The sequence below is a fragment of the Phalangium opilio genome, unplaced genomic scaffold (genome assembly GCF_054372755.1).
Source record: "Phalangium opilio isolate 3A_F unplaced genomic scaffold, DU_Popi_V2 ptg000113l_1, whole genome shotgun sequence".
Lineage (NCBI taxonomy): Eukaryota > Metazoa > Arthropoda > Arachnida > Opiliones > Phalangiidae > Phalangium > Phalangium opilio.
Window position 1 is genome coordinate 3,352,753 of NW_028324209.1, and position 18,661 is coordinate 3,371,413.

Consider the following 18,661-nt stretch of genomic DNA (forward strand, 5'->3'; position numbering starts at 1 on the left):
CAATTTGGATATTCGAAACATTATAAAAAATGTTTTTCTTTTTTCTCAAAAAAGAAACAAGCAGTACATATATTGGTTGATTATCATTAAGAAATGAAAGTTTTTTTTTTTAAGTGTAAAAGGTTTTTGAAACCGCATTTTTAGTGGGTATATTATTCAATTTCCCCACCAGAAAAAGTGTGTGTTTCAAAAATACCGTGACATTACTATCAAACTAAACTTTTATGTTACACATTCTTACCAAAGACACGTGACTTAACTTTAAAAAAAAACTAACGCAATCCGTCCATAAATTAGTAATAGTAGTTGTAGCTACCTCTACCGCGACCTCTGCTCCGTCCGTAACCGAATCCCCTACCACGTCCGCGAAACTGATAACCTGAAAAAATGGTAGAACAAGCAAAACTCTATTGGTACTGGACAACTTGTTTTTTTGTTTCTTTTAAAAGATGAGGCGACGTTTGCGGTTTGGTAATTCAAATCCCCCATAAACATTAAGCAACAAGCTATGATTGCACAATTTTTGAATAGAATGCTTATTTCCGCCTTCAAAATAGTGCTTCAGACCATGGTCCGAATTAAATGGTGGCACCAGAGGCATGCCCGCGCAGTAGCTTTTCAAAAACTAAATGCAAGTCCGCCATTTGTGGGCGGGCCTAGGAATAGAACTCTAGTAAGGCGGCCCTCTGGTGGCGCAATTAGCCTTATTCCTGATCAGCGCCATCTACCCATAGCGGCGACTTTGAGAACTACTGTAAGCGGCAAGCCAATCAGATGTCGCTAAAATCTGGTGACGTCATTTTTGGTAAGACCCGAGAGTGCCAGTCAGTGATGTCACCAGATTTTAGCGACATCTGATTGGCTTGCCGCTTACAGTAGTTCTCAAAGTCGCCGCTATGGGTAGGTGGCGCTGATCAGGAATAAGGCTAATTTAATGTAAAAATACATCATAAACAAAACATATATGGGGGTTTTATTAAGCATACCAAGGTTAATCAAAGGTATGTTTAAACTAAGCGCACCAGAGGGGGGGGCGGTATAAAGGGGCTATATTTCTTGGACATTAAAATTTTATGGTCAATTAAAATTTCAAAGCTATGTTTAAAGGTAGGTCCTAGGGGCGACGGTTGATGTAAATGAGATGTTTTGTACTACCTTCTGGGCTTTTGTCAACAAAAAAAGATTATCATTTAACAATAATACTAACCTGTTTGTTGAAAATCCACTTTAGTGCTGTATTTGCCACTTGGCGGTTGATAAAGTTCTCTAGTACCTTTGAAGGAATCAGCTCCTCCGCCGCCTCGGGCTGGCATTCTCATAGTTTTTTCACTTTTATCAAATACTATGGGTGTTTTTGAAACTCTCTTAACTCTAAGAATAAAAACATTTGCAAAAATAATGACGCGTTAAATAATGGCAATATCAAGGTTATCAACTTAGAATTAGCTAGACCATTTTAGCCATTAATAGTTTTCAAAGGGTTATTGAGGAAGATAATAAATTAATAATAAAATTATTAATTACCCTGCAGCTAACACTTCATCCTCGTTTTTAAGAATACCCTGAGTTTTTGGAGCCGCAGTTGCAGTTGTGGCTGGAGTCTTCCAAGATAGAGTAATATTTGATTTATAAGAAGGTGGAACGTGAAACAAATCCTTAATCAAATTATTAATATTTGAAGTTGTTCTTAAAGCTACGAGTTTCAATTTGTTCTAAAAATAATCAAATAAAAATTAAATTAATTAATATTAATTAATTCTCGTCTTATTCTTACTTCTTCACTCTTCATATCATTGCTTTTGGTGGCTGCCAGGGCTTCGCGCAATTTCTTAATGTAGATTTGAATTCCGCGAGCTAAAAATTGCAACCTAAGTTTAAAATCGCGGACGCGATTAACGCTACTTTCAGCGGCTAAAAATTCCGGATGTTTTTTGGCAAGTTGATGAAAAGTATACAAAAGACATTCAACGTGAGATAAATGAAGATTTGGGAAATCGGTGGTGGTTAAGTTGTCATTTTCAGAGTTATCCTCAGCCGGTGGCAAATGCAAATATTCCAATAATTTATTGAAAACTATTTCAACGCAGGCTGGAATGTTCTCCATTTTGGCAGAATGTGGGCTAATTTCAGCTAGTAACTTCAAGATTTCTAATCCCATATCAACATTGTCTTGCTCTCGTAACAATTCCAACTCGGGAATTACTTGAAGGCAAATATAACTTATGAATGAAGACGCGCTGACAAATGGCTAAAATTTGAAATTTAAAAGCTGTTAAACTAAAACTTCTATTATTAATTTATTATCTTACACAGAAAAATGGCATTGCTTGCTTCAAACAATGCATAAGCCTCGAGAGAGCATCTGGATCAGTTGGCTACACAAATAAATATATTAAATTAAATCTAATTCAGATTTTAACTTAATAATAACTCACATCAAAGACTTTATCGAGCTCAGCCTGTTCTACAACCAAGTCCACCAGAGCTTGTTGTCCCGGAATGGATTTAGATATTTTAAGAACACTTAAAAGCCCCATCAAAGAAGCAAATTCATCACCAGTTACATCTTGCATTACCTATTTTATATTAGTTACAATTGATGTTATATACTTTAAAGCCTTTAAAGTTTAAACCTCAAAAAACTAACCTTTTTGCATTCTTGTAACAAAAACTCTTCAACCTCTTTTGTGGTAATTTCAGGTGCCAATGACTTCCACTTATTGCAGAGAAATTTAATAGCTCTTTCCCGAACTGATTCTTCACCATTTACAATTTGCGAAAAGATTCCAGCTAGAGTTCCCGTGGCATTTTGCTTAAACAAAGCCAATAGTGAACTATTAACCACTTGTATTTCAGGGGGTTCATCAGCCAACAAAAGCTGGGTTAAAACATCAGCAATTTTGGGCAAAACTTCTTTCGCATCATTGCAAAGATTGGGAAGATCCTTAATAGCTTGTTTACGAATCTAAAGTTATACGAGTAAGTTTACTAAGAACTGGCATCTAATTAAAATTAATTAAAAACGTACAGTTACATCCTCATCTTCACACAAATCTATCTCAGCATCGATAACTTTAGTATACAAACTGGGAAAATGTTTAAAAAACCGTGGTATAAATTGAGCCGCTAAACGTTTTTCGTTGCTGTTCCCTCTTACAGCTTCCAAAATATGTAGGTATTTATCCTCGTGCTAATTAATTTAATAAATTTTAATTACAATAATAAGAAGATTAGGAACTTTACCCTATCTTGGGCCTTGGTCAAAATCTTACTTCAGTAATTTTATCTTTCGCTTCGGCCAAAATGTCATAGTAATTATACAGCTTCTCCACTCCGTCCATTATTACTTTTACAAGTAATTACTGTGATTTAATTTACTGGGAAAAAAATCACGTTTATTTCAATTAAATTAGGAGTTTTGTTTACCCTTTCACAAATACAAAACAATTAAAAGTTTCAACGCGGGACGCCGACTGTAAGGAATGGAAATAAGTATACTGGATATTGGACAGTAACGAATGATATTGTTAATTTAAAGTTAAATGCTTTTGGGATGTTCTGTTTAATAATTAGTATTTAGTTAGTCATTAAAGAACTAATTATATTTTATTTTAAAAGACTCGGGAGTCGGGGACATAATTTAAAAATTTTCATCTTGCTTGGAAGATGTCCAAAAAGAAAGCTGCTTATTTTCAGCCCTGCTAGTTTAAGAGCGTGTTGCATCGTCTGCTTAGCCAGGCTTTTTAAATTTGACAGGTCACCGGTTTCAGTTTCCGTTTGAATTTAACAGTTACAATGGGTAATTAAATTAAATAAATATAAAATTTAATTATTTCTTTTACCTATTCTATATATAACTAATAAATCTACAAATATATAGAAAACCAACTGGGAATTTCATGGCACGATAGTGCCTGGATTCCTGTTTTAAATCCAGCAAACATCATGGATTATTTTTCAGAAAGAACTAATCCATTTTACGATCGTACTTGCAACAACGAAATAATTAAAATGCAAAGATTAAGCACCGAGCAATTAGTGTAATTAATTTTTCACCTACTTGAACCTATTTAAGTCATAACAAAACCCATCTAAATCTTGTTTACAGTAACATGAATGGAATTGAATATACCCTTCTTCACGTTCAAGAACCTATCCTTTTTGTAATTAGAAAACAACACAGGCATTCTCCAACTCAAGGTAATAAAATTTTTATTAGATTACCTTGATAGATATTTTAAGAAGAACGTAATACTGTATTTTTCGTGGGGGTTTTATAGTTACACCATTAGCAGATTATTATATACTCGCTGGTGTAGTTTATCAAGCTCCAGATTTAAATTCAGTTGTTAATTCTCGATTGGTATGTTTAATTGTTAATTAAAGTAATATTTAAACATTCACTAACTAATATTACAGTTAACCACAATTCACCACCTTGAAAATGCCTTTGATGAAAGTAAATTGAAAATTCCCAAAAAAAATGTTTATATTTTGTTTTAATTTTGTAATTAAATAAAACAAATTCTAATTTATACTTTATAGCAATATCATATTCAAGATATCATCCTTCCAAGGGTTATTGGTGGGAATTTAAAGACCAGGATAGCTCTGGTATAAATATAATTACCGTTACCAAAGTAGTAGCCAAAAAATTAATATTTAAAATAAAATTAACAGATAAACCCAAAGCAACTGATAAAGTCAGAGAAGAACCGGGTTCTGTATTTCAACGTAAAATGGTTGATATTCTTTTGGGAGAGTTGACAAGAAAGTTCCCTCCTAAAATTCCCTCTCCACCTCAATTAGAGAAACAACCACCAGGTAATTTCATTTCATTTTGATAAAGATTAAATTAACTTAATTAATAATTATATCTTTGTAGCTTCTGAAGAACCCGCAGCAGTAGCAGCAGTAACAACAACAACAACAACAACAACTGCAGCAGCAGTGGCTAAGGTCACTGAAATAAAACCTGAACAAATAAAACAAGAACCTAACACTACAGAAACAACGCAACCTAAAACAGCTTCCGGCATGAAACCTCCTCCAGAAAAGAAAGCGAGATTAGGCTAAATTATTATTTATAAATATTGTCTATTTTCAAACTTTGAATAAAAAATAAAATTATAAAAAAAAAAATCGCCTTAAAAACCCGTCTCTTTACTTGTACACTTCTTCTAATATACTTCTGATGCGCTGGTAGATTATTTTTGAAACAAGTGGTCGCGTGCTATGAACTATGTAGCCCCCCCCCTTGCATATTTTAATAGAGTAATTTCGGTTGAGAGGGGGAGTGAACTGTGTATCCTCTACGTTAGGGGCAACTTTGTACTAGACTAGAGAATAGTATTTGCCCCCCCCCCCGGAAGGGAAGGGGAGGGGGGATAGTCCTCTCAGATACCTAAGGTAAGAGATAGAGGGTTATGACGTTGCCTTATATGGGAAAGAAATTACTCTATACATAGTTTACAGGCGTAGAGGATTCCTACCATTAACACCAGGAGACCAAGCGACTTAGAGTGTAAAATCGTCTACTATTTTACACTCTAAGTTGCCAGGTCTCCATGTGCAATTGGTATGAATCCTCCACGCCTGTAAACTATGTATAGGGAGCTAACAGTTCTGACCCTGAAACGGCACACCCTTCTATCTCTTACTCGAGTTTCATCCCCCCTAACGGTTGGAAACAGTATTCTACGCGCAAAAATGCCAACCAGAGGGGGGCTGCGTGACGTCAGACTATCTCTTCCCCCTAGTCAGCTGTTAGCTCCCTATTGCGCAGTTATCCTAAGATAAGTTGACTAAAGCATTTAAAATTTATCTATTTATGTGGGAGTTATTTAATAAATAAACCTAAATAAGTCTAAAAGGTTAATTTTTAAAAATTTAACAAGAAATGCCTCATCTTAACTAATCTGTAGTTATCGACTATTTCGGAAATTACATACAGAGAAACCAACTCACAGGGGCAAGATCGCCATTGGGGTATTCTCCCTCTCACAAAAAGCACCGCTAGAGGCAGTGCGAGTTAGCTAGCCTCCCGGATGTAGTGAACTCGGGGCCCCGTCTGGCGTTGCTTCCTGACGTGAGGGAGAATATCCCGATCAATGGCGGCCTGGCCCCTATGTGTTGGTTTCTCTGTATGTAATTTTTGAAATGGTTTATGATTTCATTAAAGACGTTTGCCCACACTATAAAGTTTAAAATTAGTTTCAAACTGACCACATGCAGAGATAAAGAATTCTCCTATCCCTGTTATCTCTCACGAATCCAAGCGCAGAGATAAGTGGTAGTCAACATTGTACTTGACTCCCAAGATCAAGGGTATACTTTCAAAGAAATGTCGCAAAAATTTCTCGCTCTTGCGTAAAAAAATAAAAGAAGCTAAGCTTAGGAAAAAAGAGTTAAATATCGCGCAGCCTCACAAACACGCAATTTCCTAGAATTCCGATTGGCGAACGTGATTCCCAGCATGAAGGAAACGAGGGCATATCCTCCTTCTCCGATATAAAATCCTCCGAGTGGGATCGTTAGAGGTTTAAACTTCCTACATCCTCCAGGCTAGCGAGAAGAGACTCAGAGACCGTACCGTCGGCACCCGCGCTTAGCTTACCTTTACTTTCTGACAGGTGCAATTATTGTACGGTATTGCAATCATTTGTTCACCGTTCCAGTTTAGTTTTATTAGCAAATTTGAATAATAAATTATGAAGCCAAAAGTTTTAGTAACCAGTCACGAGGTGCCCCAATGCGCCATTGATTTATTGAAGGAAGAGTAAGTAAAATAATTAATAGCTTAACTTTAATTTGTCACGTAATGTTAGATATAAACATTTAAAGTCTTAGAAAGGGGGTAATTTACAAAATATTCCGAGAAAAATCCAGTGTATCGATGTTAATTTGTGCACATTTTAAGCTTGCACTAATTTGCCAAGACTAAATAATAATATATATTAAATAAATTTCGCAATATCGGAAAGAACACGCATCCGGGAACTATAAAGAACAACAACAATATGATGATGAAATCTTTTAGAAACTTCAGTTTCATCATAAAGTCCCGTTTCTTTGTGCTTTATTTTTAACTTAATTCATATCCGCTTGCTTTGAAATCCTCTATAATAAAGACTTTACGACTACGCAATAACCATCCCCGTTACATAATTTTTGAGTTAAAGCTAAATCGGTCGGCAGAATATCACGGTTTGCCCAAAAAAAATTAATTGTTTTATGCAAATTTATAAATATTATCTTAGTGGCTTCTATTTGTTCCGGGTTTTAAAGGGGTATGCCTAAGTGCTGTTCCTATATGGAGAGATAATTTTTAGACCTCTTTAAATGGCTCCTTCAGAGAATGCTATGTCTACCGAAGCTACTGTCGCTTGGGTAGACAAACAGAAGTCACATATATAAAGAGGGTTAAAAATGGTTTCGTTCCATTAACTTTATGAGGGTATATTTATAATGCCATTGAACTCTCTCCCCGGGAGCTAGAATTGCTCTTTCTATAAGTTCTCTACTACAACAGGCTCTGAATAGGAAGTTATCCTTTCTTATCTTGGACTATAAAAAAAAACCTAGAACCACTTTCTCTGAGGGTTGACTCTCTTCAATCGATATTCCGACCAATTCTTTCTTAAACGTCTAGACACTAGCCTGTTATATTACGTAAAGGGGAAACCACCTTTGAGGGAAAACGGTGAAAGCCCTAACTCTCTCTTAAAATTGTTACGATACAGCTGACCGAATTGATTTGAATATTTTCACTCAGTTGGTAATTCTAAGAGAACATTTTTTTCTTGGTAATTTTCATCTTTGTAAAACCGTTTAAAAAATTTGGAACTCTTCCATAGAGTCAGATTGCAGACAAATGGCAGTCTTAGTTACTCAGTCGTATTAGCTAATATAGTCAAAGGTAGACACTTGTCAAGACGTCAGGGAGACAGATTAAACTATTAACTCATAGTGAAATCTGTTTCACAGACGTTTTATACAAATGACTTGGCTTAGGTTCAAAACAAACTCTATAAAAACTTTCAGCTATTCGCAACCTACCCCTTGACTTGGTAATTGATGTACTGAGGTTGGTGGGAAATTATGTCTCAACAATCTAACACTTGTTTCGAAGTCGAGGCCCCTTGTCAAAAACAATTTAAAAATTCAAGGGTTATAAATTTGGGTTCAACGTTCGGGATGTACGGATTGTCGGATTCTTCTTTGACAATAAGTGGTTTACATATCATAGTTGCGAAGTTGACGTTTACGAACATGAAATACCTATTCCTCAAGATGTACTACGAGAAAGGATTAAGGGAAAGGAAGGCTTATTATGCTTATTGACTGATAAAGTTGACAAAGACATAATTGAGTCCGCTGGTCCAGATTTAAAAGTCATTGCCACCATGTCGGTTGGCTTTGATCATATAGACATACAAACGTGTAGGGAAAAGTAAGACAATATTTGGTAATGTCGCCTGAACGATATGTTAAACTAATAAACTTTTAAAGAAAAATCCCCGTCAGTAACACACCCGAAGTTTCAACGGATTCAGTGGCAGAGTTAACGGTTGCTCTGATGTTGGCAGTTGGTAGACGGCTTTTTGAAGCGTCAAGAGCCATCAAGAACGGGAAATGGACATGTCCTTGGAGGCCAGTTTGGTTATGCGGACAAGGGGTGCATGGTTCAACAGTGGGCATCATTGGAATGGGTCGCATAGGTACATTTCTAGTTCTATAGTCAAAGTTCGTGTAAAACCAACTCTTTGGTAACTTGGGTAGGACGTGGTGTTATGGAGCGATTGTTACCATTCGGCGTGGCTAAAGTATTGTACTACGATGTTTACCATCCAATCAAACCAGCGGAAGCCATGGGAGCTATTTTCGCACCATTTGAGGAACTACTTCAGCAATGCGACTTTGTTATTTGCATGTGCAACCTTTCGGAGGAAACTAAAGAAATGTTTAACAAAAAGGCATTCAGTCTTATGAAGAAGTCGGCTATATTTATCAACACTGCAAGGTAACGTTAAGGCTATTATAAAATATTAGGGTTAAATGCGGTTGCATCATTCCAGGGGAGGTTTAGTAAATCAAGACGATCTCTACGAAGCCTTAAAAAATGGGGAGATAACCGCCGCGGGATTGGATACCATGATACCTGAACCCTTGCCAAGAGATCATCCACTAACTACTTTACCAAACATTGGTAAGTACCAAGCCTAAGCCTAATCTAATTACATTGTCCTAATTAATATATCTTTGTACAGTTTTAACTCCACATATCGGAAGCGCGGAACTAAACGTCCGAAATGATATGGCCAAATTGGCAGCGACAAATATCACAACTGTCCTAACAGGTGGAAAGATCGTAACGCCTGTTTATTAAACCACTAATTCGAATTTAGCGTTGGAGTTCCTAAACAAATTTATTAAATCATTAAATAAGAGTTTAAAAACTGTTAGTATTATATAATCTATTTATCGTTGGTCTTATTCAATTCTGGTTTCAAAAAATGGTTTTCTAAGTAGATATTTACAGTTTAGCTGAGGTACAGGTTATTTTTAAAGTTTGTATACTTAAATACTTCTAGTTGGTAGTTGTAATAATTTAATCCTTTCTGTAACCGGTTTAAAGTATCATAAAATATATTTTTCTCTGTTCAAAAAATAAAAAATGAACTTCATTACAAAACGCACACTTTAAGTAACTTCGCTGTAGTTTTAAGCCACATCGTTTGATGTACATCTAACGAGTAGAGGGGCTATTCACTATGATTTTATGCACGGTGAATCATTTAAGCATTGTTAAAGGTAGCGCTATTCACTCATTATGGTAAGATATAGAGGGGGTATCCACTCATTAGGGCAGGGTATAGAGGGGCTATTCACTCGTACGATGTGGCTACTATTACGAGCCCTTGGGTCGTCTTGTTAAGTAATTGGAGGGGAACCATCACGAAAAACCCATGTTATTTCTGTGAATTTTTCATTTAACATTACGGAAATATAGTTATTGTTGAGCTAATTATAAATGGCTTTGTTCCAAAATAGTTGGTAACATGACCTTACTTTAAGCTATTTCATTATTTTTAAAGTATAGGCTTACCCATTATCATTCACAATATATTTTTCTGCCATTAGTTAATTACGTTATTACAAAAAGCGCCCGCAAATCCCAAATATTAAAAGAAGAAAGTCAACAATAATTATCAAACTTGAATAAAAAAGTTGTTTACCTTAATTTAATAATATGAAGTGTACAAAAATATACGAGATAACATTATAATAATAATTAACGGAAAAAATGCTAATTTGTTAGGTTTAATCTCAATTATTAAGAATCGGTTATCATAGTAGAGCAAGTAACAAAGTTTTTCCTATGCAAAGCGTACGATTTTCCCGGTACCAATACTGTCCTTTTGCGCAACGTTTTAACAACGTGCTTACTACCGGGTACGCTTTCGGACTTGCGGACATTGTACCGGAAACTAAAAGCCGGTTGGTTCATTTGGATGCAAGTCTTGAAGGGTTTATCGTAGAAATCCAAATCCGTGACGAAATCAATCAGGGCTTCGCCTCCCATGGCAAATTCAACGTGACTCTTAGCGAAAGGCGTATCCAATCGAATAGCCCCGTGCATCAATAAGGCGCCGCTGCTTTTAACCAATGAGTGGGAGTTACGATTCCATAAAGATATTTGAATTGAACCACTCAAATCCGTCGATATTGCTCCTTGCAAATCCATTTCCGCGACCAAGCCATTATGAAGGGCGTAAAACTTCCTTATGTCTTGTAGCATGAAGTTGGCTCGAAGCGCCGCGGTTGGTTCGCTGCCTGTACCGGACCATACATGACCCATGAGTTCACCAGTGCCGGTGAAGAAGGTATATGGTCGTAATTTAACTCCCATAATGGTTAGTTCCATTCCAGCAGACGTTTCCTCTTCGGAATTATCATTATCTCCACCTCCAAATCCGCCTAAACCCTCGCCATAGAGACCTACGCTAAGTAACTTCAATTGAGACTGATCGCTTTCCAAAAGGACGTCGAATGAGCTGCGTTTCATGACGCCTCCACCAATCATCTCCATGTAAATTCCGTAAGTCGCGTTAAGAGCACCAGTTTGGGACAATATACGAGAGAAGGCCGCTGAAGAACCCTTTTGAGCCAAAGTGTAATAATTCCATACAGTCTTGTCTTGAGCCACGGATTTAACAGCGTCGGCTAAACCTTGATCTTTCTCAGAAAGTTCAAGCAACTTAGCCAAAGCGAACGTCGTAACCTCGGGGGTAAGTTGGTTGCTCAGAGAGTAGGAGAAGTCTTGAACGTACTTCTTTAACTTCGTGGATTTACTTCGGAAAATTATCTCGATGGCTATTAACCTAGCAGTACTATCGTAAGGTTTGCGTAGTTGATGGTAGACAACAGATAGCTCGTCCAAAACGGTGTCGTTTATGTTTTGTGGACCGATAGATTGCAAGGCCATTAACGCGGGTATTGCCGACTTTCCACCACGTTGAACGATCCCAAGAAGTGTCGTGACGGTTTCTGGACCTCCCAAATTAACCAAACCACGAACAAACATGGCTTTACACGAATCTTCCTTACATTTCTCAATACCATCGACGATATACTGGCGAATTTCTTTGACTAGTTGAGAACCTTCGCATACCGACTTTTTATTATTAGAGCAGTAAGTCTTTGTAGCGGAACCCAAGGCTATCAAAATGGTGGATTTGAGCTTCTCGTTTTTGGCCTTTTGACTGGCACGAAGTAATTCCTTCAGCAAGAAATCCTTCGGGTTGGATGAGAGAGCGAGGCAAAGGAAGTACCGTTCGCTGATGTCAAGTTCGTTTCCTAGAAGGTCGATTTGGGACATACTCGCGATGAGCGCCTCTTCAGTTTGCGTCGCGGCAGCCGCATCCATAAGTTGAGGAAATATTTCTTTGTTGTTACGATCTTTGAAGACCTCTAAGATGGCTGCTTTAGACGATGTCTTCATACGTTCCACAACCCTCAGGAACGAATTCGCGGATTTAACCTTGGCGATATTTTCGGGCTTTAGTCTATCGCGGTATTCCTTGATGACGTCAGCAAGCTTCTTGCAGGAACCGGAAGCGCATGGATTATAAACTTCTCGTACGGCGTACAGCTTTTCTAGGTTGTACTTGACCTTCTGCTTGGCTGCCAACGTCTTAACAGCGTCCTCTACGTTTGAGTTTTCGACGATGTCACCTCCTTGTTTTTCAGAAACGAAGCCCAGTTTACTTTGAGCTTCTGCCGTGATGCTTGCCTTACTCCACAAGTTTACAGACATAACCAGAGACTCTTTGACTTCGACATTCTTAAGAGAGGAATCCGAGCTCAATTCGTAAACCAACGTTGCTTGGGAACCCGTTTTCGTTGACCTGACTTCATTTTGCGAGAAATGTTCCAAATTACCATCGTCGGGAATATGACAACCAGTTTTAACTTTTTCAATCTTTGATCCCTGGACCTTGTAGGTGACCTTGCAAACTCCCGATACATCCATCTCGAGATCAGACTTGACGTTAGCGTTGTTGCGGAGTTGAAATAAACTGGCCAACCCTTTCTTAAGGTTCTTGGTTTCATCTTTGACGTCATTGGCTACGTAGACGCCAACCGCTTCGCCGTTCCTCCAGTGTAGGAAAGTTGGGACCCTAGTAGAGGAGTCTAGACGTGACGCGTGGGCTTTGAGTTCGTGGTCCGGTGTTTTTACAGAATGAACGTGCAGCTGGACGCCGTTTAATTCAATCTTGAGCAACTTTTCGTTGGGGTCCGCGGGACTTTGCCAAACGCTAGACACTCGCACTTTGCCAGCGATTTTGTAACCAACTTCGCGTCCAGTCGTGGGTACTTCGTTTAATCGAACTGCGCTATCGTAAGCGTATTCGTAAACTATGAATAGATTAAGAAATAATTAGACTTTTTGAGTTAATATTAGTTTAGGACGGCATAGTTCGTACGAATCAAACAAAAACTTCGAGATATAGAGCACAAAAGTCACATTTGATAAACAGATACGAAAGTGGTTTAACGACTTGTTACAGTAAATTAAGCCGAAAACCCCTCTGTATTTTGCTAAGAACTAAATCTACGCATATTTTTCTTAAATATCTTAGTACCAAAAAGAGTGCGTCACACTTACGAAAGCAAGATGTTATAAAACGTTTGAAATATAAAAAGATAGTACGTACCATTTCCAGGCTGATACAGCCTGCTAACTGCGGGCGCGGGATGTGGTCCCAAAAATCCAACAAAAGCCAAGAACAAAGCGGCGTTTAGAAGATTTGCCATGACGAATTTATATTTAAGTTTTATTTAAATTAGTTTTCTAAACAAAAATTCGTGGTAGGCGCTCTCGCTAAGAGCTGGAAACGCTGTATCCTAGGGGTATAGCGGGGAAAAGTATGCGAACGCGATGGCAAACAAGAATAAGATAAAATCATTGGGACAGTCAGCACTGATTACTGAGAGTAAATGTCTTATCTCGCTTTTCGACTTCTTCTTAAGAGGACGTCAGCGATTTCCCCAGTCGTAGTCGAGTGCTGGGACGCGAAATTATTATCGAAAAGTCCAAAAATCAGCGTTTCTAATCGCATTTTTTTCTTTGGGATTTTTTATTCCCCGGTATTCCGAATAAATCCACGTGTCACAATGAAATCTGTTACTTATTATATCATTTTTTGATGAATCCCGACTTATCTTATTATATTTTATCACTAATCTTTTATAAAATGTACAAAACTTGAGAGTTTTTACGTCTAAAACGCGTAAAATACACTAAAATTATCCCGACATTTCAGAAACCCAACCGGCAGTCTACTGGGCGCAAACAAGCGCGGATGGGGAGAGGAAAAAATATTTGACCTCATGCGTAGTTCAAAGTCATTCACCCCAACCAGTAAAATGTTTAGAGAAATGTACGCTTCACCTGTTCATTCCTACGATATCTACGCAAGTACTGGCTCTACTCTGCAGGTACCGGAATGGTTGCGCTCGCGAGTTTCCTCCTTGGCTTGAAGGGAAAAAGTTTCCCGCCTCCTAACTCAAAAGTCTTGACATTGAAAAGGAAACCCAAGAAAGCTAGAAGCCTTTACCTCGTAGTGGCATTGAGACGATTAGGCCAATTTAAATCCAAATAGTCCTACAAAGATGATTGGAGGGTTCCTTCCTGTAACAACAAAAAATTATTACTTTATATCTCGCATTGAAAAATGGTCCTATTGTATAGGCAATTCTTTTTCAAAGGCGTGTTGGCACCCCGCGTTTTCTACGCCAAATCATAACACACTCAAAGGCATTGAACTGCCATTCCTTGTTGAAAACGCATATTCCAGTCTAAAAACTTAATTTAGTTCTCGACTAATGTTTCATTTGGTCGTAAATTTTATTTAAGTCTCAATTTTAATCGTAATTTCAAAAAGAATAAACTTTAATATTGAAAAACAAGCAAAAAATGCGCCAACGCGTTTCGCACACGCTGTCATCTTCCCTTGACACCAATCTGTCAATTTCAAGGTCACATTTTTTTACACTCGCGTAGTGGTAGTGGGTCTAAAATTCTTTTGTGTAAAAAATAAATTTGTATGAAAATTGCAAGGATTTAACAAAGATTTTTACAAAATGCGTGAGTCTATAATTCATACTTTCTATATTTTACCAATCGCTCGCATCTAATTAAACAAAATTAAGCTTAAAACGTATATTACGCACCATGGTCAATTTATGGTGACAGTGAAGTTGAACTTGTAACCTAAGCCTTGGCAATTAGAAGGGGGTGCAAGTGCAACTCTTTCTTATTTAAATAAATACTGCTAATTAAATTAAATCTAAACCCACATATCTTTGATTTTATTTCAAATTAGATGTTTAAGATAACGCCAAGCGTAATCACTTTAATTAAAATTGTCCAGTGTTGCGTAAAGTGTATCATTTGTTAAGGTTGATTGATGAGAAGCCATGTAATCATGTAATTTAGTAAATTGTTAATTATACAGGAAAAACTGCAATTTTCATAAAGAATTCAAATTATGCTACCTATAGTCTTCACTTTACACCCCATAATCTAATCTAAATTGCAACACTTTGTCTCTGATAAGAAAGAAATGTACAGTGTTACTGACACCCTCACTATGCTTAACTAGTCTGGGAATTTTAAGTCAAAAATGAGTCATCCAACTTCGAAGAAAAAATAGACCCGAGGGGGAGGGGAAAGACTTGAGAGCATCACTATTAGCCTAAAATCAGCCGTAACAATAGTCCGCTACCACGAACTTTCTCGTGACGTCATACCCTCTTATCTCTTACCTCGGTTTTTGCGACCATATTGGAAGTTGTCAACTCAGGCCATACAATTTAGACTACCAATATTGACGTCACGTACCCGTAGCTCCTCCCCTCTCAGTACCACTCTATAGGCAAATACCATATTATTTTCACCATAAGTTTATAAAATATGTTCCATATAAGTATGACACTACCTATAGAGACTTACTGAGAGCTAGTTCGAGAACGACGCGAGAATTGACTATACACGCGATTTTGCAGTCCATCTTCCTATTTAGTCTGTACTAAGCCTTTGACAGCGCCTCACCAGGCGTCGCTTTTGGGAGAATCTATGACGTTTCACTTCATGACTAGCTCTCAGTAACCCGTGATACACTTATGGAACATATTATCTTATGAACTTACGCTTTCACTAATATTGAAATAATTTTTAAAACAGATTTTACATGAATAAATATGGCATAAAAACTTAAGAAAGCATGTTTTAAATGTTGAAAAACAATTAAGGCCATTGCCCATTGCTGCAAATATTTAAATGGCTTGCAATGGCTGGGGCATCCTCAGTAAGGCCAAATGATGATGAACTTTTACAAGTATAAGAAAAACACTTTAAAAACAACACCAAAACAAAATTTGTATGTAATTAAAATTAATATAATAAAATTAGCTTCCACCTCCTGAATTGGCTAGAAGATTAAGGCAAGCGGAAGGAGATAATTTAAAATTAATGATGGACCATGGAAATTTGATTAAAGAAGTTAATAGGAGAATGCAGGTGAATAAATCGCGGATTTAGTTTTAGCAAACTTTAATAAGCTTAGAATGATCTCAAAATTTACCTTTATAAAGGTCCATCTGTTAGAAATTCGAGGTTTGAAGGACGTTAACCAGCGTCTACAGGATGACAATCAAGAACTACGCGACTTATGTTGTTTTTTAGACGATGACAGACAAAAAGGACGAAAATTAGCCAGAGAATGGCAAAGATTTGGGCGTTACACCGCCACTGTAATGAGACAAGAAGTGTCACTTTATCAGGCCAAACTCAGGGAATTAGAAAACAAACAACATGACATGATTAAAGATAATTTGGAATTAAAAGTATACTAATTTTAAACTTTTACGCTTATTAGACTAATCATTTTCAAAATTTGTAGGAGTTATGTTTGTACTTGGATGACGAAAGAACCAGATCTCTATGTACACAATGCGGTGGTCCTTTAAATGGAAGAAGAGATGACGGAGACGGAAGCTCATCTTCAACTAATAATGAAGAACTTGGCGTCTTATCTTCTCATAGTCCAACTAGTGGCTCTCTACCATCGAGAATCTCGCCTTTCACGAATCGTTCACCTTCCAGAAGGCAAATTGCCATTGAAGAAGCCATTCATCGTCATAGATCAATCATAAATGGTGCGCGTGCGTAAAACGGACGGGAAAATGAATCCATACTTGGATTGAAATTTACAGGGTGTTCATTCATTTTTCAGAGCAAGTTCTACTTTACATTAGAAGTTTGGAGAAAAAACTGCAACAAGTTGAAAACGAGAAGAAAAATTTGTTACACGTAAAAATAACGGATTAAGAGCTCTTGATTTATTCTACCATGCATAATCATTAATCACCTTTTTATATTAATTAATTAATACGCGTAGAACTTGTCACAAATGTCCGAATCATCGGAAGAGCGTAGTTTTTCAGGAGGATCGCGACCAGTCCCACCTTATAACCATCACCGTGAATTCCATCTTCCTCCACCTCCTCATCCGTCTTCTCAATCTCAAAATCGAGATTTATCATCGCTAGCTCCAGTTGGCGGGGAAGATAGCTTTTCTATCGCAAAACCGGAAGCCGTTGTCCACGCTTTAAAAGTGTTGGAAGTTCACGAAAGGCTAGTTCATACTCCCGGTGCCATGAGTTTGGATAGCAGCAATTTAGAGGATGAAGAGAAGGCTTTGGTCCGTGAAATGTGCAATGTAAGTTACTTTTAAACTCTTAATTAATAATTAATTACAAGTTGAAATTTATAATAATTAATTAATCATTTTAGGTTGTTTGGAAAAAATTAGAAGATGGTCCGAGTTAAAACAACCAAATATATCAATTTTACATAACATTATTATTATTATTATTATTATTATTATTATTACTTTTCAACTAAAATTTACCGTAATTATTTAAATCATAATTTTTTGAATACTGATCGAGAATTACACGCGGTAAAGATTTCAGTATTTTATACATTTTTTTTGTTTTGTTTGTTTGTTTACCAGATCTGATTTAATTAATTATTAATTAATATAGATTATAGAACAATGTTTACAGTACAAATGATTTTTTCTTTTCTTTTCTACTAAATTAATTCCATATGTAGATTAATTAATTGGAAAAAAAAAATACGCGGATGTAGAATAATAAATTATTCAAGAATTAATTAAGTAAGTAGAGGGTTAAATATAGATGTTAAAACTCGACAATCACTCGCTCCTTAATTAAGAATTAATTATCAAACGTTGGAAATTAATTATTTTTTTAAACCCGATACTATTCTTTCCTCAAAGTTGGCCAACTTATCAAAAAAAAAAAAAAAAAAAAAAAAACCGCCAAACACCCGTTACTATTTTCTACACATTTGTAGCAAATTCCTGCAATTTTTTTATCACTAAACAATTAATTTCTGTCAAATATTTTTATAGAAAATTGTATATTATTTTTTAAGTTACCTCCTCAACTCTTTTCTTTTATTATCTTCTGATGTAAATATCCAAAAGTTGCAATTCAATTCTTAAATCTATCAACGATCGTTACTACCAAGAAGTTATATCTAGTATCTCAGAGAGAAGGTATAAATTCGCCAGATTTCCAGCAGCTTTATCTCCAGTCCAAACGTAGCCTGTCCGGAGTCAATCCCCGTCTCTCTAAATTACAACCAGCCAGCATCTCATTGGTTCTTGAAAACTCACGTCAGGGCGACGACGCGAATGACGAAAATTACTTGTATTTTCCGACTGAGGAGAGGCGAAATAGCCCGGCCTCCTTTTACGTCCCCCCCCCCTTGTATTTTGAAAGGGGGACTGGGACTATGGCGCGCGAATACTTAGGCATCTTATACCTTCTCTCTGAGATACTGATATAACTTCTTGTTACTACTAAAAAACGTGTATATGTTTTTAAAGACTACATGTATTTATTTCAGGGTACGATCTAACTCTAAAAAGAAATCTAACCCTTTTTATTCTATATTAATTATTTTATTATTCATCTTACGAAAGGATTTATCATTTATTGTATTATCGGTGTTTCAATAAAGAAAAAAGAATTTTTTTAAATAACCCACCAACTACCGCAG

The 18,661-nt window shown here is 36.7% G+C and overlaps 5 protein-coding genes across 5 annotated transcripts; 3 read left to right on the forward strand and 2 right to left on the reverse strand.

Moving 5' to 3' along the window:
• Positions 1-3: 3 nt before the first annotated feature.
• cass (apoptosis inhibitor cassowary) lies at positions 4-3,492 on the reverse strand. Its single transcript, XM_089853166.1, has 9 exons — positions 3,273-3,492; positions 3,029-3,190; positions 2,648-2,965; positions 2,436-2,576; positions 2,310-2,375; positions 1,775-2,248; positions 1,525-1,712; positions 1,208-1,371; positions 4-379 (listed from the first exon to the last, which is right to left on the reverse strand). The coding sequence occupies exons 1-9, from the start codon at positions 3,339-3,341 to the stop codon at positions 294-296; spliced, it is 1,668 nt and encodes a 555-aa protein (XP_089709292.1). The 5' UTR covers positions 3,342-3,492; the 3' UTR covers positions 4-293.
• Positions 3,493-3,642: 150 nt separating this feature from the next.
• MED6 (mediator complex subunit 6) lies at positions 3,643-5,154 on the forward strand. The gene is made up of 8 exons (XM_089853170.1): positions 3,643-3,799; positions 3,881-4,040; positions 4,109-4,200; positions 4,281-4,363; positions 4,420-4,459; positions 4,546-4,614; positions 4,681-4,824; positions 4,886-5,154. The coding sequence occupies exons 1-8, from the start codon at positions 3,796-3,798 to the stop codon at positions 5,074-5,076; spliced, it is 783 nt and encodes a 260-aa protein (XP_089709296.1). The 5' UTR covers positions 3,643-3,795; the 3' UTR covers positions 5,077-5,154.
• Positions 5,155-6,530: 1,376 nt separating this feature from the next.
• Positions 6,531-9,698, forward strand: LOC149623360 (glyoxylate reductase/hydroxypyruvate reductase-like). Its single transcript, XM_089853169.1, has 6 exons — positions 6,531-6,778; positions 8,249-8,452; positions 8,512-8,720; positions 8,782-9,022; positions 9,078-9,208; positions 9,270-9,698. The coding sequence occupies exons 1-6, from the start codon at positions 6,711-6,713 to the stop codon at positions 9,386-9,388; spliced, it is 972 nt and encodes a 323-aa protein (XP_089709295.1). The 5' UTR covers positions 6,531-6,710; the 3' UTR covers positions 9,389-9,698.
• Positions 9,699-10,208: 510 nt separating this feature from the next.
• Positions 10,209-14,122, reverse strand: Mtp (microsomal triacylglycerol transfer protein). The gene is made up of 2 exons (XM_089853165.1): positions 13,221-14,122; positions 10,209-12,921 (listed from the first exon to the last, which is right to left on the reverse strand). Exons 1-2 carry the CDS (start codon positions 13,318-13,320, stop codon positions 10,337-10,339), a joined length of 2,685 nt encoding a protein of 894 aa, XP_089709291.1. The 5' UTR covers positions 13,321-14,122; the 3' UTR covers positions 10,209-10,336.
• Positions 14,123-14,409: 287 nt separating this feature from the next.
• Ccdc85 (coiled-coil domain-containing protein 85) lies at positions 14,410-18,660 on the forward strand. The gene is made up of 8 exons (XM_089853168.1): positions 14,410-14,653; positions 15,752-15,905; positions 15,980-16,087; positions 16,162-16,413; positions 16,470-16,725; positions 16,803-16,879; positions 16,968-17,288; positions 17,363-18,660. Exons 2-8 carry the CDS (start codon positions 15,858-15,860, stop codon positions 17,396-17,398), a joined length of 1,098 nt encoding a protein of 365 aa, XP_089709294.1. The 5' UTR covers positions 14,410-14,653; positions 15,752-15,857; the 3' UTR covers positions 17,399-18,660.
• The last annotated feature ends 1 nt before the right edge of the window (position 18,661 follows it).